The sequence below is a fragment of the Metarhizium brunneum genome, chromosome 5 (assembly GCF_013426205.1).
Source record: "Metarhizium brunneum chromosome 5, complete sequence".
NCBI lineage: Eukaryota > Fungi > Ascomycota > Sordariomycetes > Hypocreales > Clavicipitaceae > Metarhizium > Metarhizium brunneum.
Genome location: NC_089426.1, coordinates 150,968 through 176,772, shown reverse-complemented (window position 1 = coordinate 176,772; position 25,805 = coordinate 150,968). Strand labels below are relative to the sequence as shown.

Genomic DNA, 25,805 nt, shown 5'->3' with positions numbered 1-25,805 from the left:
ATTGATAAAGGCACGCCCCCTGTGAACAAGCTTTCGCCCATGCGAAAAGCCAATCTGGTCTGGTTTGATTCAGGTCAGCCAGCAACCGCTTGTCCCACAAACATTCCAAGCCACCGTTATTTAAATGGGTTGGTTTGCCCAACAGAGCATCTCAAGCCTGCTTTCGAGCTTCTTCAGCACCACTAGCGTGTCGTTCCCGTCATACACAACCTGAATTCATGCCCCCTGGTTCGTCGTCGCGCGCACTGGCCTGGCACCTGAAATGTTGTTTGTTCGACGGCACATCCAAGGTCCATGGTGTTCCTTGGTGCCGGCGACGTCCGGGTCTTGCTGTTCAATGTTGTGCTTGGGGATGCGCCAAAATGTAAACAAGACTGCGGTTGGGGTTCTGTGGCTTGTGTCACACATTGAGCTGAGCCCGGATGCGCAATATCCGAGAAATCATGACCCTGGATACACTGAGGTGACTGTGTGGCATTAGAGGCATCGTCGTAGCGTATATTCTTTTTACGCTCATGCCAATACATCAGAAGAGCACGCGGCGTATGACTAGAATTGTGATTTAAAATGAAGTGATGCCATGTGTAATTGTTTTCACATCCAAACAATGCTAATTAGTGATTAATACAACTTTGGGCTACATTTAAAAAAATCCCCCAACTCTTCAACTAGAAATTATATACCGCTTCTATTTTTTACTGCAAAGTATACGTCTAATCGTAAAATTTCTGGTATGGTGAAGATGTTATTGTTGGAGTCAACTCCACGTCCTTGGTCATAAACATGGTCGTCCTTTTCGACCGCGGAGGTCGCTCGGGGGAATAGCTACCAGTAAGAATGTCCATGCGGCTCACCCTTCGAGGCCTCGGAGGGAGAAAGCCATCCACGTACTCTGGAGGCACTTGTGGTAAGTCCTTGTTGTCGTGGGCAAAAGGCTGCTCACTGCAGGCCGGGTACAGCAACGCAAATACAGGCCCCTTCTTGTTCATGCCTCTAGAGGTGAGAATATCGTAGCGGACACCAAGCTTGCCAATTTCTCTTTCAATGTCCTCTGGCGTCCATAACCCACGCTTGGGGCACCCATTCCAAGAGTAGTCTCCCGGTCCACTTGACCCATTGGGAATGTGATAGATTTGATCAATGCGGAAGAAGGCGTATGCGGCGACCACCAAGTACTCGAGAATAAACTGCGTAGTGTACAGCGAGGCTTTGCTGAACAGCTGCTCGGGGCCGTTGTGGTTGAAGGCTATGGTTAACCTCACGGCGGCTCCAACCGTCATGACGGAGGCACTAAAGACGAGCAAACTTGCTTTGGCGCGGAAGTCACCAGTGCCAAAGTTCTCGGGCGTCGGGCCCGGCTTGGCGCTCGCGATGAACAGCCACAAGAGAGGCGTGACAACCAGCATCATGTTCCAGCAGGCGCCTACTTGCAGCACCGTCTCAGCCCCTTGCGCCCGGGCGGGTACCAGGAAGTTGACGCAAACAGCAATAATGTTCATGATGGTCACGGCCGGGCAGGTCCAGATCAGGAACAGGGAGTAGCGGCTGAAGACGGGGTGCCAGCCGATGGAAGGATGCATGGCTCGAATGAGGCGCTGCGCAAAAAAGAGGTTGACGGCGAAGACGACGACGGCGCTGAGACGCATGGCGATCAGTCTGGTGCTATAGGAGATGGCGGGAGATGGATTGATAAAGACTTACCCGCCGTTTTGGAAGACATTGGCGACCAGGACGATGCCGGGCGCCTGGAGGCCGATAAAGGCCCAGAGAATGCGAAAGAGGCAGGTGGTGACTCGGACCATGCAGAAGTCGAACATGAGACTCGAAAGGAGGAACTTGTGGCCGCGCTTGGCGTTGGCCTTGTAGACGCTGATGTGCAAGTAGGCGCCCAGGGAAAACAGGACGAGAAAGACGATTGTGACGGGAACGTCGAGCGTGGGCGTTGGAATGCCTCCCAGGAACTTCTTCACCTCAGGCGGCGGCATCTCCATCTGCCCCCCAGCGAGGGCCGGCTCGCTGGGAAGGACCTGTGCCGACATGTTGACAAGTGATGCTGTCGACGATGGCCTTTTGTTGTTACGGCTCGCCAGGCCGTTGGCTGTTGTTGAGGAGTGGCAGTCTTGCGGCTGAACAGGGCGGCACTACACGATAACGTGCTGTGGTAAGTACGGTGAATCGACGGTATACATATCAGTTGATATAAAGCCGGGGCTTCATCTCGCCCAAATTAGCGCCATCCGAGCACAAAGAGTCTTCATGTCGGGAGCCCTATCTATGAAACACTGGGCCGTGGTATCTTGTGGGGGCCAAGGTCCATGTTTCTGCGTGTTTTGCATGTCGGCAACGATCTGTGCCTGGCCAGGCATCCTGGTCTCGGGTAGGGCCGCCCCACCCCACGCCCCAGTCACACGCCCCACGTCACGCCCCACGTCACGCCCCACGTCACGCCGGAGTCCCAGTCTTGCGCATCGTGGACGCATCACTCAGTTCAAATGTCGAGTGCACGGCCAAACAACACGCACCCGACATGTGGTGGCTTCCACAATCCCTGTCTGCGACCCATGCCGACGATCTTCCATCTCGCAGCTGCAGCAAGATGCATGGCATGTTGTGGGCCGTCGCAGATGCCTCCACGTCTGTCACTCTTGGCGTCTGGTCGATTGCTTCCATGTCAACCCGTCTCCTAAAATACCTTGGACCCGCCTTTTGATTCATCACCATGGGCATCATCGCGTCAAGGCTCCAAATTCCAACCGCACTACCACCAACCCCGAATCAACACAGATGACCGACATCAAGCAGGACATGCAGCAGTCCCGGAGCCCGTCCTCGTGCAGGATGCGATCAGCCTGCGACTCGTGCCACCAGAGCAAAGTCAAGTGCAGTGGTGGGAATCCGTGCAGCGGATGCCACAAGTTGGGCGCGCGCTGCCACTACAGCTCGTCAAACCGCACCGGACGGCCCCGAGGCATCAAGAACAAGGTGACACGCCAACGCCTGCGAGCACACATGCGGGAAGCCGCCGGCGCTGATGGCGAGCCGCCCGCTTCCAGCTTGAGCTCGACGCCTGCAGCATCCACGTCGGCCGATTCCACGGCGTCTTCCTCTCCGTGCCATCTCCCAACAGACATGGAAATCAACGCCCCCGAATGGAGGGGCTTCCATGCGCATCAGATGGATGCCCTGCTGGTATGTGTGTTTGGATGCTTTATATATGCTCGGCCTCTGACTTCAAACAGATGGGTTGTTTAGATCCAAGGTCTGCCGACGTAGATGATACCTCCAGCGCCACGGGGCTCATCTACACCGCGAATTCATCGCAATACTCTCTGCCTCCATCTGTGGCACTGCCCGTTCCGCAGAGGCAACCGCTTCGAGCATTCGACTTTGAAGATGTCCACCACCTACGCAGCCCCTTGTCCTCTTCCCGCTGTCGACAGCCATGTGCGTCTTGCGACTGCCTGCAACAACTGGCGGCTCTGTTTGTGCAGCTTAAAGTCCACGCCCGACGTGGTGGTCCCCTACAGGCAGCCGTGGCCATCTCGCAGGTCCGCGAGGGCGTGTCGGCATGGAAGCGCCATTTACAGTGCACCACCTGCATGGAATCGGCTGACAGCGACACGCTCCTCCTGTGCATCGTCGAGATCCGCATGGTACTGCCCATAATGGAATGGATAAGCAACAATCTGGATCTGAGCGGCCAGGTTGCCTTTTCTCTCCAGGCGACCCCCGTGAATGGCTCGTGTCAAATGCCCGTGGCTTACGAGCTGGCCCGGGGCGAATCCCAAGCCATTATGCGCACTCTGCTCTTGCGCAGCATGGACTCTGTCGTTGATATCCTGGCTGAAATTCAAGAGCGCACCTCTCCAATGAACCGGCCCGGCGGGCTGCCCCCTGCGTTCGAGTTGCACACCCCTGAACCATCACCGTCGTCTCTATCAAGTCCGGGTTGTAGCCGGCTATTTTCAGTTTTAGAGCCCCCAGGAGGAGGGCAGGGCCTTTTTGGACAGCCGTTGCAAAGTTTGATAGAGTCGGCAGAGAATCTGCAAAAGAGAATTGCCATAGAGTAGTAGCGAAGCACTGAATAGCAAAATTCCTGTCTACAACAATATTCAAACAGCTGAGACGACATGGCGCGGTTTTACTGCGTTATGCATAGTTGGCATCAAGTAATTGTTGAGTCAAAAAGGGCCAAAATTGAGGTTACATGTATCGTCAGGGGTCCCAAGGGGCTTGCAGGGCCCCCCGACCGGTTAGAAAAGGGGTCAAATTTGCAGGATTTCATCAATCAACTCAATTCCATCATTATCATCATCAATAAAAAGCTATCAATTAAGGTCCTAAGGGGCCTCCCCACGCATATTGCTCTAAACTCAACAGTAATGTCTGGTTCGATATTCTGATAAACTCTCTGCGTTTTCAGTGCTCTCATCCAACACGCGTCTACTCAGTGCTGCTCTATAAAACTGCAATCCTACATATGTAGGCTCCTGCCGGCCCGCCGGACTTGAATCTATGTCTACATTAACCATGCTTATTAAAAACCCTCAAGATCTAACACACACACTTATATCATGACTCGCTCACTCGCTGCCAGTGCGACTGTCGGTCAGAGCCGATGCCAATCACGGCATCACGCAAGAGATCGCTCATCTGCGCCACCTGCAACTTCACTTAGCAGAAATACATTTTTGGGCCACGTGTCAAAATACTTACATGAGGCTTGTTAATCATGGTGAAGTGCGTCCCCGATTGCGTCGCAATAGCCATGTCCTTGCTGGGCAGCAGGTCGTCCCATCCATTCGGCCCCAGGTCATCCTTGCCCTGCAGCAGAAATCGGGACACCTTGACGCTCGTGTCGAGTCCAGACCTGGCCAGCGCGTCGTGATCCAGCACGCCGTCTCGGCTCCAGATGATGTACGTCTGCATCTTGCCAGCCGAGCCGATGGGCCGCGGGCGGTACTTGCCCACGGCGGCCAGCGTCGAGCGGAAATGCTGCACCAGCCACTCGGGCATCTCCGGAGAGCCCCAGTTGCCCATGAGGTTTCGAGAGGAGAGGTAGTTGACGACGTCCATGGACAGGGACTCAAAGACGGTGCGGCACGGCGAGTCGATCAGGATCAGCTTGGCGACGGCGTGTCCGTCCTGCAGGAGGCGCTTGGCCACCTCGTACGAGTAGTAGCCTCCGGCCGACCACCCGCCGACAATGTACGGCCCCCGTGGTTGGCGGCGGTAGACTTCACGGACCCATTGCGATGCCAGGTCTTCCACGGAGCAGCGGTACGAGCCGGCGTCGCGCAGGTACGGGCTGTTCATGCCGACGATGCAGACGGCCGGGTGGACGGGCGGGAGGTTGGCGTAGGCCATGGCCGAGCCGCTGCCGTCCGGGAGGAGGAACACCGTGTGCCGGCTCGACGCCGGGTTGTTTTGCAAGACGATGGACAGCGGGACAGAGGACGACGGCACGCGCTTCAGCTTGGGCGGCGCGGGTGCCGCGACGGGAGCAATGTCCAGGTGAATAGGGGTCTCGTAGAAGCGGCGGAACGCACCAACCGTGGGCTTCTGGTCAAAGATGTCTCGTGGGAGAGGCTCTCCACGAGGCCCTCTCAGGTGCGCCAGGATGGCCGTGGCGAGGATCTGATTGATGCCGAGCGTGAGAAACGCCGTGTCCTCCGTCTCGATGATTTCTGCGGGCTCCAGCCCGCTCTCCTGCGCAATGATGTTGAGCGCATCTTGCCACACGGTGACGGCCATGGCGAAAGGATGTATGTGAATGAATGATGTTGAGGCAAATGGGCAAGGAGGGAAGGTATTGATGATTCTTGCAAGTTGTCAGGGCCGGGGGCTGGCACATGGCCTCGACATTATACATGTTGACAACTCGCAAGAATGCATGTCGACTGGAACTGGTATTTCTTCCCAAGAGTGCCAAAATTAGACATTCGACGCGACGTTTGAACAATGCACCCCGGGCGTGACAAGGCGGCGGGCGACTCGCCGCACACCATGATCGACCTGAAACGAGCATTACCTGAGTGTTTGGGCCCCATGAAATGCCGACGGCGAGTTTTTGGAGGCTCCAGCTTTTTCAGCCGGGCCTCGGGAACATGGAATGCCCCGTGCCTGTTTTCATCTCGTCGGAGCCTCTTGCTTACACGCCACCGGCTCACGGACGCAGCGTCGAGGCGGGGCCGTGGCCGTGCGACATCTGTCCGGGCCACCGACGGACATCAATTGATGGAACCATGAGGACCATGTGCACGCTATGGACCCTGTGGATTGGCGATGTGCACGATAGGCACGACCTGCGAGACATGGCTGGCTCAAATAAAAGTCGCGGGTGCTGCTGGGAGCGCCTTGATTGTTGATGGGTATATCTTCAAGTTCAGCAGTCTCCGACTTGCATCACTCTCCTCTTCATCACCCTCGTCTTCCCTTGTATTGCCTAGTATTTGCAAACATTATTCATTGTGACCTTGCACACAGTCCGTTCGGTACGGACGTGCACCATGCAAGCGCCAGCACCATCAAGAGACGACATTGCCGTCGTCGGCTTGTCGTGCCGCTTCCCGGGCGAAGCAGATACCGCCGAGCACTTTTGGGATTTCATCTGCAATGGACGTAGTATGTACCGTGCCGCCATGCCTCATGCTGGACCCTGCCACTGACCACAAGACAGATGCATACTCTGAGAATCCGGATCGGTGGACGCCGGATGCTTTTCACTACGGTGAGAAAAAGATCAACACCAGTCTGCCCCGGGGAGGGCATTTTATGAAGCAAGATGTGGCCGCCTTCGACGCCAACTTCTTCAACCTCTCCAAGGTCGAGGCCGAGTCCATGGACCCCCAGCAGCGCATCATCATGGAGGTGACGTACGAGTCCATGGAGAGCGCCGGCCTCCGCGTCGACGAGCTCGCGGGCTCGCGGACGGGCGTCTTCATGGCCAGCTTCACAAGCGACTACCGGGAGATGCTGTACCGCGATGCCGAGACGGCGCCTCTGTACACCGCAACGGGCACCAGCAACACGTCGACCTCGAACCGCGTCTCGTGGTTCTTCGACCTGCGCGGGCCCAGCTTCACCGTCAACACGGCCTGCTCGTCCAGTCTGGTCGCCTGCCATCTCGCCTGCCAGAGCCTATGGAGCGGCGAGACGGAGAGCGCCATTGTCGGCGGCACCAGCCTGCTGCTGAACCCCGACATGTTCCTGTACCTCTCCAACCAGCAGTTTCTGGCCCCCGACGGCCAGTGCAAGAGCTTTGACGAGTCGGGCGACGGCTACGCCAGGGGCGACGGCATCGGCGTCGTCATCCTGAAGCGAGTTGCCGACGCCCTCCGCGACGGCGACCCGATCCGCGCCGTCATCCGTGGCAGCGGATGCAACCAGGACGGCCATACAAAGGGCTTCACCATCCCCAGCGTCGAGGCGCAAGCCTCCCTCATTGCAGAAACGTACCGCAACGCCGGCCTCTCGCTTGCGGAGACGCGCTACGTCGAGGCTCACGGAACGGGCACCCAGGCCGGCGACACGCGTGAGATGGAAGGCATTGCCCGCACATTCAGCCAGCACCGCACGGCGTCGGACGAGCTGCTGGTGGGATCAGTCAAGGCAAATATCGGGCATCTCGAAGCCTGCGCGGGACTGGCCTCGCTCATAAAGTGCGTCTACATCCTGGAAACGGGCGTGATACCCCCGACGCCGAGCGTCCGCGTCCTGAATCCCAAGATCCGCTGGGAGGAATGGCATCTCAAGGTGCCTGCGACACAAACAATTTGGCCGACCGAAGGCCTGCGGCGGCTCAGCACCCAGGGTTTTGGATATGGCGGTACAAACGCGCATCTGATCCTCGACGACGCGGCCCATTATCTCGAGGCACGCAAACTCAGGGGCCACCACTACACCCGCACACATCCCCAGACACGGAGACTTTTGACTTCGGCAATGCATGAAGCCGTGCCAAATGACCAGCCGCCACGGCTATTTCTGTTCCGCGCAAACGATCGCGAGGGCCTGGGGCGCGTCCGCTCGTCGCTGGCCCAGCATCTCGAGCAGCTCCTCAAGTCGTGGCCGCAGGACTCGAGAGACGGCGGCGCATACCTACACAATCTGGCCTTCACCCTGGCCAGTCGACGGTCCCATCTCCAATGGCAGACGTACGCCACAGCCTCCACGCCCTCGGAGCTGCTCCAGGCGCTCCAGCAAGAGGGCGGCGCGTGGGCGGCTCCCGAGACTCGCGTCGCCGCCTCGGCCCCCCGGCTCGGCTTCATCTTCACCGGCCAGGGCGCGCAGTGGGCTCGCATGGGCGTCGAGCTGATGGCGTACCCCGTGTTCCGCCAGAGCGTCGAGGCGTCGGACGAGTTCCTGCGCAGCGCCCTCGGGTGCCCCTGGTCTGCCGTCGACGAGCTGGCCAAGCCGCAGGCCACGTCGCGGCTCTCCGAGGCGGCCTACAGCCAGACGCTCTGCACGGTTCTCCAAATCGCCACCGTCGACCTGCTCGAGGACTGGAACGTCTGTCCCGCGCGCGTGGCCGGGCACTCGAGCGGCGAGATCGCCGCCGCGTACTGCCTGGGCGCCCTGACCAAGCACGACAGTCTGCGGGTGGCCTACTACCGCGGGATCCTGTCCTCGGAGATGCAGCAGACGCACGGGGATCGCAGGGGGGCCATGATGGCCGTCGGGGCTTCCCCCGAAGAGGTCGAGGCGTGGCTGGCCAAGCTGACCCGGGGACGAGTCGTCGTCGCCTGCATCAACTCGCCGACCAGCGTCACGGCATCCGGGGACGCCGCGGGCATCGACGAGCTTCTCGCCATGGTCCAAGAGGCCGGCGTGTTTGGGCGCAAGCTGCAGGTGGACGTGGCCTATCACTCTCACCACATGCAGTCGGTTTCTTCCGCGTACGCTGAGCTCCTCAAGGATCTTGCGCCGCTGCCGGCGCGTCCGGGGCGCACCATGCACTCGAGCGTCTTGGGCCGTGTCATCGACGCCGCGGAGCTCGGCGCTTCCAACTGGGTGCAAAACCTCGTCTCCCCGGTGCGCTTCTCCGAAGCCGTGTCGAGCCTCCTCTCCGACGGGGACAAGCCGGCCGTCGATGTGCTCGTCGAGATTGGGCCGCACGCCGCGCTCAAGGGGCCCGTCCAGCAGATCCTCCAGGCCCAGGGCGTGTCCGCGCTCAAGTACACGAGTGTCCTCTCCCGGGGACAGAGCGCCGTAAAGACGGCTCTGGCGTGCGCCGGCGAGCTCGTCCTGTCGAGTGTGCCCGTCGCCATGTCTCGCGTAAACTTGGAGTCCGGGCCGCAGCCGAGTCCGTTGGTCGACCTGCCCCCCTATCCCTGGAACCGCTCGACTCGATTCTGGGCCGAGTCGCGTCTTTCCCGAGAGTATCGGCTGCGCAAGCACGCCCGCCTGCCGCTGTTGGGAAGCCCGTGTCCCACGATGGGCGCCCGCGAGAGATACTGGCGCGGCATGGTGAGGCTGGAGGAGGAGCCCTGGATCCGGGACCACGAGATTCAGGGGTCCATCCTGTATCCCGGGGCCGGCTTCTTGATCATGGCCATCGAAGCGGCTTCACAGCATGCAGGCGAGCAGCGCAAAGTAAGCGCATTCCGACTGCGCGACGTGCACCTCGACGCCGCCTTGGTGGTGACCGAGGACAGCACCGCCGAGGCCATTCTGCAACTCCGACCGCATCTTCTCGCGCCGGGCAGCAGCCAGTCGTCCTGGATGGAGTTTACCGTCAATTCATCTATTGACGGCGGCGATTTGCGTCAGAACTGCTCCGGCCTCATCATGATCGAGTATGCCGCCGACGCAGACTCGGCCATGGACCGCGAGCGTGCCCTGGAGTCGGACATGGTTTGTGACTGGTACAAGAAAACGTACGTCTCTTGCCAGCAGTCTGTCGACGTGGGCAAGTTCTACTCGCGCCTTGCTTCTCTTGGCCTTGTTTACGGGCCAACCTTTGCAAACGTGACGGAGATTCGGAGAACGGGCCAGGGCCAGTGTATCGGCGCCGTCCGTATTCCGGCCGTGGACAGCCTCGTGCCGCCCGCATACCGCAGCCATCCTCACGTCATCCATCCGGGGACGTTGGATGCCGTCTTCCACCTTGCCTTTGCGGCGCTCGAGGACTCGTTGCTTCCGGGCCCCATGGTCCCAACGACAATCGACGAGCTGGTCGTGGCAGCAGACACACCAAACACCCCTGGCACTCTGCTTCGCGGAGTCTCGCGCTCCTCTCCTCACGGCTTCAGAGAGCTCATCTCCGACATTGACATGCTGGATGACCAAAACAGCAGAGCACTTGTGCAAATCAAGGGGTTCCGTTGCGCCGACGTATCCGGGGGGCGCATGACCGAGTCGGAGGCGGCGTCAGCAGAGAGTCGGCCGATTGGCTTCCGTCTCGAGTGGAAGCCGGCAATCGACTTGCTGACCGGTGAGCAGCTACGGACATATCTTGACCATTGTGTCAAGCAGGAGGGTGCGTCCAACGTCGCCCGCGCCACAGAGCTGAACAATCATGTCCATCACCTTGAAGAAACTTTACCTCGTGTTGCCGTGGATCCTGCCATGGCAAACTTGTCTGACTGGCTGTCGGCCAAGTCTGCAAAACTCACGAATGGGGCTGCTTCATCATCCAAACGTCCATCCCCCGGCGGTGACATGCTCGCAATGAGAGACGCCTTGACCGCAGTGCGAGAAGGAAGCATTCCATCACCAGAACAACAAGACAAGATGTTGAGAGAGGTGGAGCAAAACGGCGCTCTGTCCATTCTATTAAAGTCACTCGACGCAGTAAGTACAAGTTTCATGTTTCTATGCCGCATGCAAGACGCCAAGTGCAGGGTGCTAATACACGACGTAGTATATCGACCTTCGCCATCATGCCAAGCCCGACCTGTCGATTCTTGAGCTGAGCCTGGACTCGGTGCCATACTCTGTCTTCGCAGCTCTGCCCAGTCGACATAAGATTCTCCAGACAGCGCAGTACGCTATTAGAGTATCGCAAGAGGGCGTCGCCGACCGCGTCAGGGCCCAGTTTGGGTCTCAGGCTTCCGACATTGAAGTCTCCGCTGCAGACTTTACAAAGAAACTCGACGAGGCCTTGGGAAAGCACGATGTCATTCTCATATTTGACCCTGGCTTCATACACGCAAAGCTAGAGGTCGTTTTGCGCAACGCGCGCAAGCTGTTGAACCCAGGGGGCAGGATCATCGTCGCAGAAGTCGGCGAGCCTGGGCTCTACTTGGGCACAGCACTGGGCTGTCTTCAGTGGACAAGGTACGTACTTGTAATGACATCTGGACGCTTTTGTTCTTGTTGGCTTCGGCTGGCTGCGGTCGGAGCCATATTCAAAAGGAGGTTGCTAACATTGCTCTTCTGCAGAAACCTAGACGTTGCCCAGAGCAGCAGCAGCTGGACATCGTGTCTCGCGCGCTCGGGACTGACGCCTGCTCTCAAACTCATTGACATGGACACAGAGTCCGCCGTTCACGGACACTTCCGCCTGAGTCTCACAGGCAATGCCGCCGAGTCGGCCAACAGTGACAATCGCCAGCCGCAGCAAGTCACCCTCATAGAATCCGCCAATGCATCTGCCACGGCCCAAGCTATCGCGGCAGCCGTGGCCCAGAATCTTGAGAAGGCGTCGATTCCCACAAAGCGCGTCCGTTGGGGCTCCGACGTGTCGCAGCTCAAGGGCCAGCCTTGCATCGTCCTGACGGACTTGGAGTCTGCGCTTCTCAAGGACCCGGCACCAGAGGATCTCGCGGCCCTGCAGTCGCTGTTTTCGAATGCCGAGAGCACCCTCTGGGTGAGTGGTCCCCTGGGGCCCGATGCTGCTCTGATCACGGGCCTGTCTCGCAGCGTTTGCAACGAGGCGGCTGACGTCCATATACGCACGCTTGAGGTGACTGATCTGCCTGGCCCCGGGGCAGACAGCTACGCCGACCTGGTCACTCGTGTCTTCCGGTATAGTGGTCCCGATACAGAGTTTCGGTGGCATTCAGACGCGCTGCTTGTCAGCCGCCTGGTCGAGGATGAGGCCCGAAACAAGGAGATTGCGCAGCTGCTGGGCCAGGGAGAAAAGGCCGCGGTTGCGACTACGCTACAGGAGAAGCCAGAAGGACTGAAGCTGTGCATGCGCCAGATTGGCATGCTGGACTCTGTTTGCTTTGAGCCCGATTTGTTGGCTTTGGAGCCCCTGGAAGCAGGCGAAGTGGAAGTCGACGTCAAGGCCTCCGGAGTCAAGTGAGTCTCCCCAGAAGTTCAAAGTGTCACTGATTATCCCACCATGGTTCCCATTACTAACATTGTGCAGCTTCCGAGATGTCATGGTCGCCTTGGGACAGATCCCGGACCGGGCATTCGGGTTCGAGGGCGCTGGTGTCGTTCGCCGTGTACATGCTTCAGAGACGCGCCTCCGCCCGGGAGACCGAGTCGTCTTCCTCGCTCACGGAGCACACCGGACAGTCCATCGCGTACGTGCCGACTACGCTATGCCTATGCCTGATACCATGAGCTTTGAAGAGGGCGCGGCCATTCTCCTCGTCCACACGACAGCTTGGTACGCACTCGTCAAGTCGGCGCGCGCAACAGCCGGCCAGTCAGTCCTCGTTCACGCTGCCGCAGGTGGTGTTGGCCAGGCCGTCCTCATGCTTGCTCGACATCTAGGACTACAGGTTTTCGCGACGGTTGGTTCCGAGGAGAAGAGGAAGCTTGTGCACGAAACGTACGGGGTTCCCCACGACCACATCTTCAACTCGCGAGACGCCAGCTTTGCCATGGGCGTGAAGCGCATGACCAAAGGCCGCGGAGTCGATATTGTTGTCAATTCGCTTGCCGGGGAAGCTCTCCGGCAGACGTGGCACTGCCTGGCCCCCTTTGGCACCTTTGTCGAGCTCGGCATGAAGGACATCTTGGACAACGCACGCCTGGACATGAAGCCCTTCCTCCAGGATGCCACGTTTGTCTTCTTCAACCTGAACCGTGTCCAAAAGGAGCGGCCAGACCTCATGGGAGAGGCTCTCCGAGAGACAATGGCCCTTGTACGTTCCGGCGCTCTCAAGCCCGCGACGCCGCTCACCTCGTATCCCGCGTCTCAGGTGGAAGCGGCATTCCGCAAGATTCAAACGGGCCAGCACCTGGGGAAGCTCGTGCTGACATTCCAGGCGGGAGATGTTGTCCCCGTCGTCAGACCGGACCTCAGCCTAAGTGACTCTGGCACCTACCTCCTCGTCGGAGGACTCGGCGGCCTGGGCCGGAGTCTTGCACGGCTCTTGGTGCAGCTTGGGGCGCGCCGGCTGTGCTTCTTCTCTCGCTCCGGCGCAGCAAGCAGCGAGGCGCGCGCCCTCGTCAAGGAACTCGAGATGCAGCATCGAGTGCGCGTCCTCGTCTGCAAAGGGGACGTGTCCGACGCCGACACCGTATCCCGCGTCGTCCAGCAATGCCGGGCGGCTCTTGGGCCTATCCGGGGTGTCATTCAGTGTGCCATGGTCCTCCGTGACGGTCTCTTTGAGAGGATGGCTCACGATCAGTGGACCGAAAGCACGCGGCCCAAGGTGCAGGGCACGTGGAACCTGCACGAGCAGATCCCAGTGTCCGACTTTTTCATCACGCTGAGTTCCTTTGCGGGCGTCTTTGGAAGCCGTGGGCAGAGCAACTACGCCGCTGCGGGCGCGTACGAGGATGCCATGGCACACCATCGGCAGTCTCTGGGCCAGAGGGCCATCACCATCGACTTGGGCATCATGCGAGACGTGGGTGTTCTCGCCGAGAACGGCATCACCGACTATCTCCGCGAGTGGGAGGAGCCGTTTGGAATCCGCGAGCCCGAGTTCCATGCGCTCATCAAGTCAGCCATCATGTCGACGACACAGCCCCTGACTGAACGCTCCGTGGTGCAGATCCCAACCGGCCTGGCCACGGCCCGGTCTGCGCAGGCAGCCGGTATAAGCACGCCGTTCTACTTTGATGATGCCCGTTTCTCCATCCTGGCCCAGACACGTACCTCGGCCGGTGCCTCGTCTGCAGCTGGGTCTGGTGACGCCGATGCCGGCAAGGTTTCTGTGCGAACGCAGCTTTCTCAGGCTCATTCCGTGGCTGAAGCCGCCGCCGCCGTCCAGACGGTGCTTCTTGAGCGCGTGGCAAGGACCCTTCAGAGCTCCGTGGCGGAAATTGATCCCTCCCGGCCACTGCACTCGTACGGTGTAGATTCCTTGGTGGCCGTGGAAACGGTCAAGTGGATGTTCAAGACGCTGGACGCTAAGCTGACGGTGTTTGATGTTCTTTCCAACGTGTCTATCACGGCGTTGTGCGAGAAGATTGCATCCATGTCTACTTTGGTGAAGTTGAACTAGTCTGTTGGGGTGAAATTACTTGCGTGGTCTTGTTCGATTTTGGTAGCAGTATAATATCGCAGGCTGCTCTTTTGCTATTTTGTGTACACGCATCTCGGCGCTACCTGGGCATTGCATATTACTTTATCGTTTATAGAAGGAGGGTTGCTTATTAGAAGAATCTAAACTTATACATTAATTGTTATATAGAATATATCTTCAGTCTTATTTAATTTACTAGGCCTCAACTCCAGCAGCGTCCATTGCTAAATCTTCAATCTTTGCCTTTTTATTCAACAACTGAAGCATTGTCAGTTGCAGACCAAATGTCTTGATCAACCAGTTCCTCAACTCTCCTGCTACTAAACTATCCACACCGTATCGTGAAACTGGCTTAGCAGAGTCAACGTCGTCAGTTGCCACACCTAGAAACTCAGCTATGCGTGTTGTAATCGCTAGACGTGCTAGATAAGGTCACCAAGAAGCTGATTTCTCACTGAATAAACGCCCCTTAAGTGGAATAAGAATCCTATTTGTTCTTCAAGGCCCCTTGTTTTTGTGAGAATATTTACACTAATAGTCTCTTATGAAGACAAAAACATGGTTAGGCTTCAAGGCCAAGGCAACAGACGACTGACATCTCTATCTTGGTCTCTTGATTATCCTGTGTAACCGGTGTTGGCCCTACCATGTGACACCCTTACACCATTTGTTAAGAATGTAAAAGATAGACTGTAGAGAATAGACTAAGCGGAGCCTGCGCTACCTGTACCTTCATACGCCACAACAAACTCTGTCGTCTCAGCGACCTGCCAGTCAGATGGAATATTCCTATCTCCTTGGATAGATAAAGCTCGAGCCATAAGCTTGTATCTACCAGGAGGAGCAAATTGGCCTGATGAAAGAGAGCCATCCCAAAGTTCCTTCATAGAACGGCCGCCAATATAGCGGAAAGGAGAGTTGGCAATCTGACCAATAGTCTGAAATTCGCCTACCTGTATAATGCTAGTCTTGGGAACGCAACTTCTCTTAAGGTCTAGCTCTAGAGCTATTGGCTTTATTTCGGCATCGGGACAAATATCAAGAAGGACAACATAGATCTGAGCCTCAGGTGAGCCAAGAGCCAGGACGAAATGGGTCAGTATCACCCGGGCCCTAGAGCGACGTGACAAGCCAGTATGCTGGACTGTGGTATCTGGAGGGCCCCTTAAAAGCACGGTAGAGCCCTCGCCAACATTACCCTCATAAAATCTTCCACGAGCCAATACCGACTTGATCCCTGGTGTGAAAACAGGAGCGCCGCGGAGTGACCCCGCAAGACCGAGATACGGTACCGTTAACCGAGTGCTATCCGATCCATTAATAGCAATCCAGCCAGACCATAGGGGTAAACGCTCAAGGTCTACCCCTTGAGGATCCGAGGCAGAGATAATAATAGTATCAGACTCTCCAGAACTAAGCGTGATAGTATCTTCACTCAAGGAGATTTGGACTGGAGCATCAATCTCTTCAGTGCCTCTGGTAGTATAATTCTGATCCAGAGTATAGAGAGTTTTGGCTGAGATATGTGTAAGTTGGTATTGGACCGTAGTATCAGCCGTATTCTTAATAGAAAGGGTAATGGAAGAAACACGATTAGTCGTATCATTGAAGGCGAAACTAGCTGGAGCGACAAGCGTTGTGGCGTGAGCAGCTTCCCAGGACTTGACAAGGTCTGCGCCCTGCTGCGCGACACTCAAGAAGTCATGGGCGCCCTCAGAGTAATGACTGTGACTCGAGAATTGCGGCTCGGCCGTTCCCATAATAACGCTGTCAAGAATAGCTGGGTCAAACGTGCCTCGCGCCTCGCCAACAAGAGCGTAGATGCCGGCGACGAGCGGCGCGGCAAAGGACGTGCCCGCCACTCCTCCATAACCACCGCCGTATAACGTGGAACGCACATCATCCCCCGGTGCAAGCACGCTGGGTTTAATGTCAAGGGTATAAGTTGGCCCGTATGATGATAACTTGGCAATGCTGCCTGTTGTGATGCGATGAGGACCAACCTGGCGCACCCTGACAGTCATGCCAGCGGAGAGAGCTCTGACCAAGGCTTCGCCAACAGTGGCGTCTGTCATGCTTATTGCGACGATTCCCTTGGCATCTTTAGGTGCAGAGAGTGGAAGGGCGTTTCTTCCCGACTATGCCAGGACGTGGATCGCGCCGCGGGCCGTTGCGTTCAGCACCCTTTGCTCGAAGATGCAGTGCTGTTCGTCTCTAACGGGGTAGCGAATAAGTGCTACGCGCCCAGTCAAGTCTTTTTTACCATCATCGCCCGGCCTCGGCTGGCAATCAGGCAAAGGGCCTTCCATGTCGTCTATATTGCCTCCGTAGTCGGCGTCGATATCATGTACCGCGAGCTCCTCGGTATCCCAGGCGTGCGGCTCTCCCATCCTGACTCCGAAGGCAATATCAGCGTCGCTATTAATGCGATAGACATACTCGCCTGTTATTCGGCCATGGCTGCGGGACACCGAGTTCACCGCCACCGCGCCGCGGCCGGTGCCTGGCGACACGGCGTCGAATGGACCCAAGTGGCCATTGCCAAGAGCAACAATGCAGGGAATGCCTCTTGCTGTAATACGCGAGACAACAAGAGCAGATGGCCTTTCTGCCCAACTGCTTGAAAGGTCAATACTAGAGACTATGACTTGTGCCCCATCCTTGTAGGCTTCAAGCCAAGCTGCTATCATGGTGTCTTCTGTAGAAGTTGTCAAGTCGGATTCAGCGGCGTAGGCATGAATAGTGGCGTTGGGGAGTACCCCAATAAAGCCATTTTCGGCATCATATCCTGCTATAATACCAGCTACTTGAGTGCCGTGGCCGAGAGTATCCATAGGGTCGCTCCTATTACGAGCATTAGGTATCAGGTTTGCTCCCTTGGCCACCCGGCAGCCCTGGCCAAAACAGCCTCCTACGAAACCATATTGTTTGCACCGGACGTCTCGTCCTCGGCATCATCTGGGCAACTATTACACCCCCACATCCCTGTTATCGTAATTTACTCGCAGCCCGATGCGTAGGATAATAATGACGCACCTGCATACGCCATTCCGTGCACGTCCCAACCTCGTAACAAGGCTGCGTACGGCGATCCCAACACGTGACAACATGAAAGGGGGATGAGCATGGCGATTTTGCCATACATTTTATTCCAAGCGTCTTCTCTAATACCCCTCTGTGCATCTTTGATCATGGCAGCTCGACGGCGCGCCAAAATAATCCTCGGCATAGGACTTCTCTCCTTCATCTGGTGGCTTTTCTTCAGACCCACGCTACACCATAGTAGCTTTCACCAAGTCACAAACACACCGCTAGATTTGTTAAAGGCGGCTTTACATGATAGCCAGAAGCCTACAGAGTACTACGCCTCCAATGCGGCGCGTGACTTCTGCGCCGCCCATGGATATCCGGTGTTTGCGCCGCCCAGCGTCTCCAGTGAGCGCAAAGTATACGACCTCGTCATGGTCAACTCGGAGCTGGACTTTCTCGAGATCCGACTCAACACACTATACGACCAAGTCGACTACTTCATCATTGTGGAATCGCCCAAGACGTTTCAGGGTGACAGGAAGCCCCTCGTTATCAAGCATAACTGGGCCTACTTCCGCCGCTACCATGACAAGATGATTTATCACGAGTTGGCGTTCCCAGCCTCATTTCACCCCCACCGTGCGTGGGATTACGAAGACTTGCAGCGAGACGCCATGTACGAGCAGGTTATGCTCACATTGGAAGGGCCAAGAAGTCCGATGCAAGGCGACGTTATTATCGTGGCCGACGTTGATGAGATCCCCCGTCCACAAACCGTGCTTGTGCTTCGCACCTGCAACTACCCCCGGCGTCTCACGCTCGCTTCCAAATTATACTACTACTCTTTCCAGTTTCTGCACGCTGGACCCGAGTGGCAGCACCCTCAGGCCACCTACTACCAAGGATCGCGCACCCTCAAGCCTACCAATCTGCGCAACGGGGATGGTGGCTTTGCCCTGTTGCGCGGCCGGGAAAAGGGAGTGCTGAACAATGCAGGCTGGCATTGTAGCAGTTGCTTCGCTACCATGGAGCAGTTCCTCAACAAAATGTCCAGCTTCTCTCATGGGTGGATGAATGCGGAGCGGTACAGGGACAAGGACAAGATTGCTGCCGCCGTGAGTGACGGAAGAGATCTCTGGGAGAGGCAACAGGATACGTTTATCAAGATTGAAAAGAATAAAGACATTCCTCCGCTTGTGCTTGAGGAGCCGGAGCGCTTTGGCTACATGACAAATCGGGATGGGCCGTCAGCAGGGTTCACGGATTATCCATAGCGGGCAAGATTTGGCGTCGTGGTTGGGAGGGCATATCCGGCCGTTTTTAGAGTTACCCTATACTTATGAGCGAATCTTAAGAGCTCAATTCTATGACCATGGTTTCATGTGCTGGTTGTTTCTTTTCTATAAAACAACTCTGATGAAGAGAAGAGAAAAATCCGTCAGTAGTGAATTTTCAAAATACCGTCCATAGCTCAAACAGATGAGACAAGAGTTTTGTAAAGAGAGAGGCGTTAAGGTTTGGTACACATATCAGAGATAATTGACATAAGTTTTCGGGCAGGCGCGCTGATGGCTGCGAGCGCTGGCTGCGACCACTGGCTGTTCGACGTTATTTATTGAATTGGTATTGTCTGGTATGGTATTCGCCAACGCATTGTGCTGGTATTTTGTTCCGTGTACGGAGTATACATGTGTGTACATGGCTTCTGCACGTGCCGCGCCACCCCAACCTTGCCCGCCCTTCAATGTTCGGAAACACAGCGTGCTCTGAACCAAGTGCGAGCAACCCACGTGATCTTGGGTGTGCATTTGGGCGTCGAGAGAGCAGCTGGCAATCGAATAGAATCAAACCAGTCACTTGTGGCAAAATCGCAGACTGAAGAGTCAACCAAAGTGCCAAGATGAGTGCGTTGACTTTGCTCTTTGCCTTCCTTGTGGTAAGACGCGAAGATGCAAGCATCGTGTACCTGGAACTAACTTGAAGCAGGTAGTTCTGGCGCTCTTTGGAGTGGCACTGTTTGTCCAATTCGACTCGACGTCAATAACCATCTTCGCTAACGAACCACCGTAGATACGAGCACATTCATTCCACGAGCTTATCGCTGCCAATCTCTCCGACCCTTACCATCATCGCAGTTCTACTTCCTCTAGCAGCTGCTGCAAACGCACTCTCATATCCGCGTCTCGCCCGTTCTAATAGCCGCCTGAATCGTCTCGTGGCCCAGGCCTTGCAGGTTGGCCAAGCAATCCTGACTACGGTCCTGGCAACCCTTCTCTTCTCCAACATTCTGCCATCAGCCGCCCGCGACTGCTTGCTATCGACCCTTTGGCAGCGCTTCTTCAGCAGCCACGACGCCGGGTCGATCCGGCGGATTCAGGATGCCCTGAATTGCTGTGGCTTTAATACGGTAAGGGACAGAGCTTGGCCTTTCCCCAATCAGCATACCGCCCAACAATGCGCCGAAACGTACGGGCGAGACACGGCGTGCATCCAACCTTGGAGGGCAGCATTGCAGAATAACTCTGGCGTTAGTTTTGGAATCGTGCTGTTTATCGGACTTTTTCAGGTATGTGAGCTGCGTCCCGGCTAGCACCACCCAATGCTGTTTCCTGACAGGTCCTTTACTTGTACAGATGGCAAGTTTCTTCCCGTGGCCGTCTTTCACTCTAGCTAGGAGAATGCCAACAAGGGGAGTGAGTTTCCATGTAACCAATACCGAAGAAGCAGAGCGGAGCACCGAGAGGACTCGGCTTCTGCCAGCTGCAGTTGGAGGCGGAGGGGATGACAACACAGGAGATGAGCCTGAGCCTAGGCCTCACCAAACAACGAGTACTGGTGATGATGGGCGTGAGGATCGACAGCCGCATGTTGGTAACCCTTGGGCCGTTGAATAGAACGCGAGGGTGCAGTTATGACAATATTGCAACCATCCAAGTATGTGTGAATTTGCACCTACAACTAGGGTTGCCGTGGCTTCACTGGCAGCATTTTCTTGCTGTAAGTAAGAGCAAGGGCACCCTATTATAACAACGCCATCATCCGGTCCCTAATTGAGAGCTTTGGCCAAGTAAAGAGAGATTGCTCATGAGTCAAGATAATACAGCAAGTTGTGCCTATTCGCCTACATGTCAGCGGTCTGATTGGGAGTTGTGCTGTCGAGATTAATATTTAGAAACCGAAGATGATTAGCTGGGAGAACGGGAGTGGGCTAGATAAGTGCACCCAAAGTGACGAGACTTTTAGAGGAAATTGATACAGCTCAAGGCTCTACAATGCCCGAGAACAAACACCAGACTGAAGCTATTTTGGGTGATTCCCAATGTCAGGTTGGTTGAGCGGCGTCAGATGCTTTAGTCTATAATCTATTTAGTCTAGTCTAGTCGAATTCCCGAGCAGACCCTACCAGGGGATCACTGCGCCGTCGTACTGGTTGGGGCCTTCTGCATTCTCCCAGCCTGGGACGTGGATATTGTAGAATTTACCGTTGGCGTCGACGGTTGCCGACAAGATCAAATCCTTCAAGGCCCTAACACCAGTTGCAACATCCAAGTCTGCGTCTTGAGAGCCCATGTCGGTTCGAAGCCACTGTATTTTGGTATTAATATCGCTTAGTTCTTTGCATCTTTGATTTAAATTAGAACTTACTCCTGGAGAAACAGCCACAACGGTGAATCCTTCCTTTTCGTAGTCGATGGCGTACTGGACGGACAACATATTCATCGCAGCTTTTGTAATTTTGTATGATGGCACTGGGAGCCACGTGTACCTGTTGGCATAGTCGATAGAACCAAGAGGAGTTGAGCTAGGCAAGGTTAGATGGTTTCTGGAAAGAAACTCGTTTGGCAGACTTACATCATGGCTATTTTCTTTCCGGTACCCTTCTGCAGCAGCGGAATCAATGCTGCGGTGATGCGGTGCGTGCTTAAGACGTTGACGTTGAAAGCAGTCAGCAACTGTTGTCCATCCAAGGCACCAACTCTACCCTCCGTGTATGACATTATCTTGCCTATTTGTTAGCACGGAAAGAAGACTGGTCAGGGGCCAACTACGTACTCCGACATTGTTGATCAGGATGTCGAGCCCTTTGCCGGCAAGTTTAGTCTCAATGACAGCTGCTGCTTGCTTCACTGAGTTGTCGTCGGTAATCTCACACTGGACTTGCGCAATGCGGCCGGCCGAGCTAGAGATGAGCTCGTCCAAGGGCTGGGAGGGACCTCGAGTTGTGACGAGGACGAGGGAAATTCGTGACTCTGGTAGCTGCACTAGCTGCCGTACGAGTTCAAGCCCGATGCCGCGGCCGCCGCCGGTAACCAGAACGGTCGACATTTTGTTTCTTGAAAGAGATGTAGTATAACAGGAAGGGAGTATACGGTAGGAGAGTCGCGGCTAATTTGAAGACGAAAATTATGCAATAAGTCTGTGACTGTCTCTGTACAAATAAAGATAAAAATGGTTGATAAGCTCAAGTTGTTTTAAGCAGAGGCAAGTGCGAAATGGCAAGATACAGGAGCCGAGTTCCATACCCTTGCTATTTATTCCAAGTTCTTGCCTATTCTACACTACTTGATATTAGGCTGGGCGAAGCTGCTAATCGGATGTCTTGTGCCGGACTTAAGCCATCTCCGGTCCACGGCTCCATGCACATTAGTCAAGTCAGGTTTCTAGAATCACAAAGGTGCGATGCGCTAATAGTATCCCCATGATTGCATGTGATTGGCCCACTGCTCCACCTAGAAGCCCCTGCCAGTTAACCTTGCGTGGTCAACAGCAGACATCAATTCAGTTTCAATGTTCTGCTAAATAGCCATGAATGGTTTCATAATATGATGGTTGGTATTTGTTGAAAGTGAACTTACCATGAATTGCTTTATATTAGAGCAGAACTAAGAGTTCTATAGTGAATCCCATATTGCTGCTTACGCGCTCGTAGGGCATGATTGCAACACACATCTACTATGCACTACCACGCCCAGAAAGTACTACTTGGTCATTCTATAACTACTAGGATTGTCCAACTTGACATGACTAGCTAGTGACTTGGCGGGTTTAGTCAGGGCGCCGCATCTGTCTGTGTACAAGTGGAGGCATTTGCCTAAGAGTCTGGTGCACTGCTCAATGGCATGGTTGCTAGACAAAGCTGTCTCTACACCAGACTTGAAGCTGGTGACGATCATCATAAAATGGTAGACCCGGGATGTTTCAAGAGGTGGTTAACCACCTTTGGAAACTCAGGTAAATGATACAAACCCTCCTTCCTCTAAAGGGAATTAAGCAAAAAAATGGGAGTTTCAGTTGCTGCTGGTACTGAGTTAATTAACAATGTAACACTAAACCGTACAATGCATGGTACTTGTCCAGGCATATGGGGCTTGATGACGAATAATGGACTTTGCTCAAGCATATTCCCAGGGGGGTCTTGGTACATGCTTTTCTTCTGAGCTTGAGATCAATATTCCCAATTAATTGATCACGAGCTGCGTCAGAAATCCACAGTGGGGAACGGCTTGTTCCGAAGTCAAGTCTGCTGCCGCTGTCTGTTGTTCCTGGAGTATTAATTCCGAACTGGATCCTGTGCTCATAAATGTCATGCATAAACCATGTTGTCATGAGGTCACATCGTTGCCGCAGTGCTTTGTTCTTGGCGGTCGAAAAGCTGATATGCGTGCTTGCTCGGAGATAATGTTCGGGACTGTTTACAAAAGTCGTTTGCTCCGAGTGCCAGACTTCTTTCCGCACTGCAACATAAGACCAGTTGAGTGGGCATTTAATTCATTTGCTTTGCAAGGCGGCACGCAGTGCTACATTACATGCACCAGTATATCCCGCTGTATGGTGGTGCAAAGGAGCATTACCGGGCACACCAAATGCTACTGTGCATGAACTCCAAGATGCTGGGATAAGTTTTGAATTGTTTCAAAGGTGAGAGTAGCATTCGGACTTAGGACGTTTCTGTTCATACATGTAGAGACCGGACGAGCTAGGCTGGCAGCCATAGAGTCGCCGCTAGAGCCCTCTCAGATCCTTATAAAAAGGTCGCTTCGGTCTCACTGTGACCTCAACCATCACACAGGGCTTTATGACACCTATCAAGCTACTTGCTCATTTTCACACCATGATGAAGCTAGCTACTCTTGGTGCCTTCTTGGCCGCCCTAGGCGCAGGAGCGCCAGTTCAAACTGAAGAGTACGAATATGTTGTGGTTGGCTCAGGCCCCGGAGGTGGCACAGTAGCGTAGGAGGAACCCCTTTCCCCCAACTCAAGGAATTTCCAGCTTACAAAGAAACAGGGCCAATCTTGCCCGCGCAGGTCACTCCGTGTTCCTAATTGAGGCTGGGCAGGATCAAGGCGAGAACCTGATCGCACAAGTCCCAGCTTGGTAAGCACAGTTTAACCAGCATAAAACACTCCATATCACTAACAGTCTGCAGGTTTAACATGGCTGGTGAAACACCTGGAATCTCCTGGCAGTTCTTTGTCAACCACTTTCAAAATGAAACTCAGGCAAGGCGGGACAATAAGTACACATACAGGCTTGACAATGGATCGTATTATGTTGGACTGGATCCTCCTGCTGGTGCAGAGCCGTAAGACACCCCGCAGTCCAAAATCTTGGCATCTCAATTAACAATACGACAGGCTGGGTATATACTACCCTCGTGGGGCAACAGTTGGAGGTTCATCCCAAGTCAACGCCATGTACTTTGTTGTACCTCCTGACAGCGACTGGACACACATAGCCAACCTTACCAATGACGACTCTTGGTTACCGGAAAAAATGAGAGAATACTTTGTTGAAGTTGAAAGAAACGGTTATCTCCCCCCTGACCAGTTGGGCCACGGTTACGACGGTTTCGTTTCGGTATGTCAGGACCCGTCGACCAAAAGAGACTTGGCTAACTATACCAGTCGGCACAAATAAATGATACCTTTACCACCTCTCGTCCGGGGGTAACGAAGCTTGTCAAGGAGGCGATTCGAGAGCTCGAGGGCGTCGATGTCCAGAGTGAGCAACAACTAGTTGACCTCCTAAGGCGGGATATAAATCGCATCGAGCCCGACCGCTACGAGAAATCTCAAGTCTTTGACATTGCTCTGCATATCGACTCTCGAAGACGCCGAAACGGGGCCCGAAACTATATCGCGGATACACTAAGCGCCTTGAATGAGGACGGCTCCGCGAAATACCCTCTAACACTAAGCCCACACAGCCTGGCGACCCGCGTTTTATTTGAAGATGCCAAGTGTGGCCGCAAACCCCGGGCTAGTGGTGTCGAGTATCTAGTCGGCGAGGCCCTTTACTCGGCCGACGACCGATACAACGCGAGCAACTCTGGCGAGCTCAAGAGGGTCGCAGCTTCTAGAGAGGTGATTGTTGCTGGAGGAGCATTCAACACGCCGCAGATACTCAAATTAAGCGGTGTCGGACCCCGAGCTGAATTGGAAAAGTTGGGAATACCAGTTGTCGTGGATTTGCCTGCCGTGGTGAGCCGGTATTCGATGTTGTGCCCCTTGGCGTCCGAGGCCGCTAACAAGTTTGTCAGGGAAATTACATGCAGGATAATTACGAAACCGGCGTCAGTGTCCGTGCCAACACGCCGTGGGAGAATAACCCTTCTGAAAATTGCAAAATGAACCCAAGTCTTCCGCCGTCCGACGATCCATGCCTCGAACTTTGGCAATCGCAAGGCCTGGGACCTTATGGCGAGGGCGGCGCGCCACTGTCGGCCTTGTTTAAATCGAGCGTGAGCGAGACCCCAGACTGCGATATCGCTCTTTTTGGCGGCCCCAATGCCGACTTTCATGGATTCTTCCCCGGATTCAGCCGGGTGCGGTCACCGGACAACGCCTTCTTCTGGTCTCTGGTCAAGTTGCAGACTGGCAACGAGGCCGGCACTGTGACTCTGCGCTCGACGGACCCTAGAGACACGCCGCTGATCAACTTTAACTGGTTTGAGCAAAAGGCGGAACGCGACCTGCAGGCTCTCGAGGAGGCGGCCGACATGGTCAAGCGTGTTTTCAATGCCACCGGCGCGCCGTATGCCCCCTTTGAGATTATTGAACCCAGTCCAGAGATTGAGACGAAGCAATCGATTAAAGACAATGCGTATAGCCACCACGTCACATCGACTTGCCGCATGGGCCCCAAAGACGACCCGGATTATTGCGTCGACCCTGATTTCAATGTCAATGGTGTCGAGGGTCTTCGTGTGGTGGATGCCTCCGTCTTTCCACGTACACCGGGTGCGTTCCCTGTTGTCCCTGTGTTTATGATTAGTCAAAAGGCTTCCCATGTTATCCTGGATGGCCTTTCGGAGAAACATTGAGCGGTATCAAGAGGGAGGAGCCCTATTGCAGGCAAAAACAATGTGCGATTGGCTGGGAATTAGCAATGTTGCA

General features: G+C 55.2%; 10 protein-coding genes across 10 annotated transcripts; 5 read left to right on the top strand and 5 right to left on the bottom strand.

Annotated features, from left to right (window-relative positions):
• Window positions 1-713: 713 nt before the first annotated feature.
• Window positions 714-2,039, bottom strand: G6M90_00g081290 (uncharacterized protein; the record flags this gene model as incomplete). Its single annotated transcript, XM_066131175.1, has 2 exons — window positions 714-1,635; window positions 1,702-2,039. The coding sequence occupies 2 exons, from the start codon at window positions 2,037-2,039 to the stop codon at window positions 714-716; spliced, it is 1,260 nt and encodes a 419-aa protein (XP_065987425.1).
• Window positions 2,040-2,784: 745 nt separating this feature from the next.
• Window positions 2,785-4,070, top strand: gliZ (C6 finger domain transcription factor gliZ; the record flags this gene model as incomplete). Its single annotated transcript, XM_014687881.1, has 2 exons — window positions 2,785-3,189; window positions 3,240-4,070. The coding sequence occupies 2 exons, from the start codon at window positions 2,785-2,787 to the stop codon at window positions 4,068-4,070; spliced, it is 1,236 nt and encodes a 411-aa protein (XP_014543367.1).
• A 502-nt stretch (window positions 4,071-4,572) lies between these two features.
• On the bottom strand, window positions 4,573-5,754 carry alb1 (Conidial pigment polyketide synthase alb1; the record flags this gene model as incomplete). Its single annotated transcript, XM_014687880.1, has 2 exons — window positions 4,573-4,662; window positions 4,717-5,754. The coding sequence occupies 2 exons, from the start codon at window positions 5,752-5,754 to the stop codon at window positions 4,573-4,575; spliced, it is 1,128 nt and encodes a 375-aa protein (XP_014543366.1).
• A 755-nt stretch (window positions 5,755-6,509) lies between these two features.
• Window positions 6,510-14,357, top strand: hpm8 (Reducing polyketide synthase hmp8; the record flags this gene model as incomplete). The annotated part of the gene is made up of 5 exons (XM_014687879.1): window positions 6,510-6,624; window positions 6,680-10,794; window positions 10,865-11,280; window positions 11,386-12,249; window positions 12,320-14,357. The coding sequence occupies 5 exons, from the start codon at window positions 6,510-6,512 to the stop codon at window positions 14,355-14,357; spliced, it is 7,548 nt and encodes a 2,515-aa protein (XP_014543365.1).
• Window positions 14,358-15,082: 725 nt separating this feature from the next.
• prtP_1 (PIII-type proteinase) lies at window positions 15,083-16,453 on the bottom strand (the record flags this gene model as incomplete). Its single annotated transcript, XM_014687878.1, has 1 exon — window positions 15,083-16,453. One exon carries the CDS (start codon window positions 16,451-16,453, stop codon window positions 15,083-15,085), a length of 1,371 nt encoding a protein of 456 aa, XP_014543364.1.
• A 63-nt stretch (window positions 16,454-16,516) lies between these two features.
• On the bottom strand, window positions 16,517-17,301 carry G6M90_00g081240 (uncharacterized protein; the record flags this gene model as incomplete). The annotated part of the gene is made up of 2 exons (XM_014687877.2): window positions 16,517-17,222; window positions 17,294-17,301. 2 exons carry the CDS (start codon window positions 17,299-17,301, stop codon window positions 16,517-16,519), a joined length of 714 nt encoding a protein of 237 aa, XP_014543363.2.
• Window positions 17,302-17,569: 268 nt separating this feature from the next.
• On the top strand, window positions 17,570-18,682 carry G6M90_00g081230 (uncharacterized protein; the record flags this gene model as incomplete). Its single annotated transcript, XM_014687876.1, has 1 exon — window positions 17,570-18,682. One exon carries the CDS (start codon window positions 17,570-17,572, stop codon window positions 18,680-18,682), a length of 1,113 nt encoding a protein of 370 aa, XP_014543362.1.
• A 626-nt stretch (window positions 18,683-19,308) lies between these two features.
• Window positions 19,309-20,302, top strand: G6M90_00g081220 (uncharacterized protein; the record flags this gene model as incomplete). Its single annotated transcript, XM_066131174.1, has 4 exons — window positions 19,309-19,344; window positions 19,395-19,423; window positions 19,479-19,974; window positions 20,042-20,302. The coding sequence occupies 4 exons, from the start codon at window positions 19,309-19,311 to the stop codon at window positions 20,300-20,302; spliced, it is 822 nt and encodes a 273-aa protein (XP_065987338.1).
• Window positions 20,303-20,807: 505 nt separating this feature from the next.
• Window positions 20,808-21,734, bottom strand: tropE_2 (Short-chain dehydrogenase/reductase tropE; the record flags this gene model as incomplete). Its single annotated transcript, XM_014687875.1, has 4 exons — window positions 20,808-20,993; window positions 21,054-21,210; window positions 21,261-21,409; window positions 21,462-21,734. 4 exons carry the CDS (start codon window positions 21,732-21,734, stop codon window positions 20,808-20,810), a joined length of 765 nt encoding a protein of 254 aa, XP_014543361.1.
• A 1,786-nt stretch (window positions 21,735-23,520) lies between these two features.
• Window positions 23,521-25,732, top strand: betA_3 (Oxygen-dependent choline dehydrogenase; the record flags this gene model as incomplete). The annotated part of the gene is made up of 6 exons (XM_014687874.1): window positions 23,521-23,639; window positions 23,695-23,784; window positions 23,837-23,992; window positions 24,045-24,267; window positions 24,315-24,890; window positions 24,950-25,732. 6 exons carry the CDS (start codon window positions 23,521-23,523, stop codon window positions 25,730-25,732), a joined length of 1,947 nt encoding a protein of 648 aa, XP_014543360.1.
• Window positions 25,733-25,805: the final 73 nt, after the last annotated feature.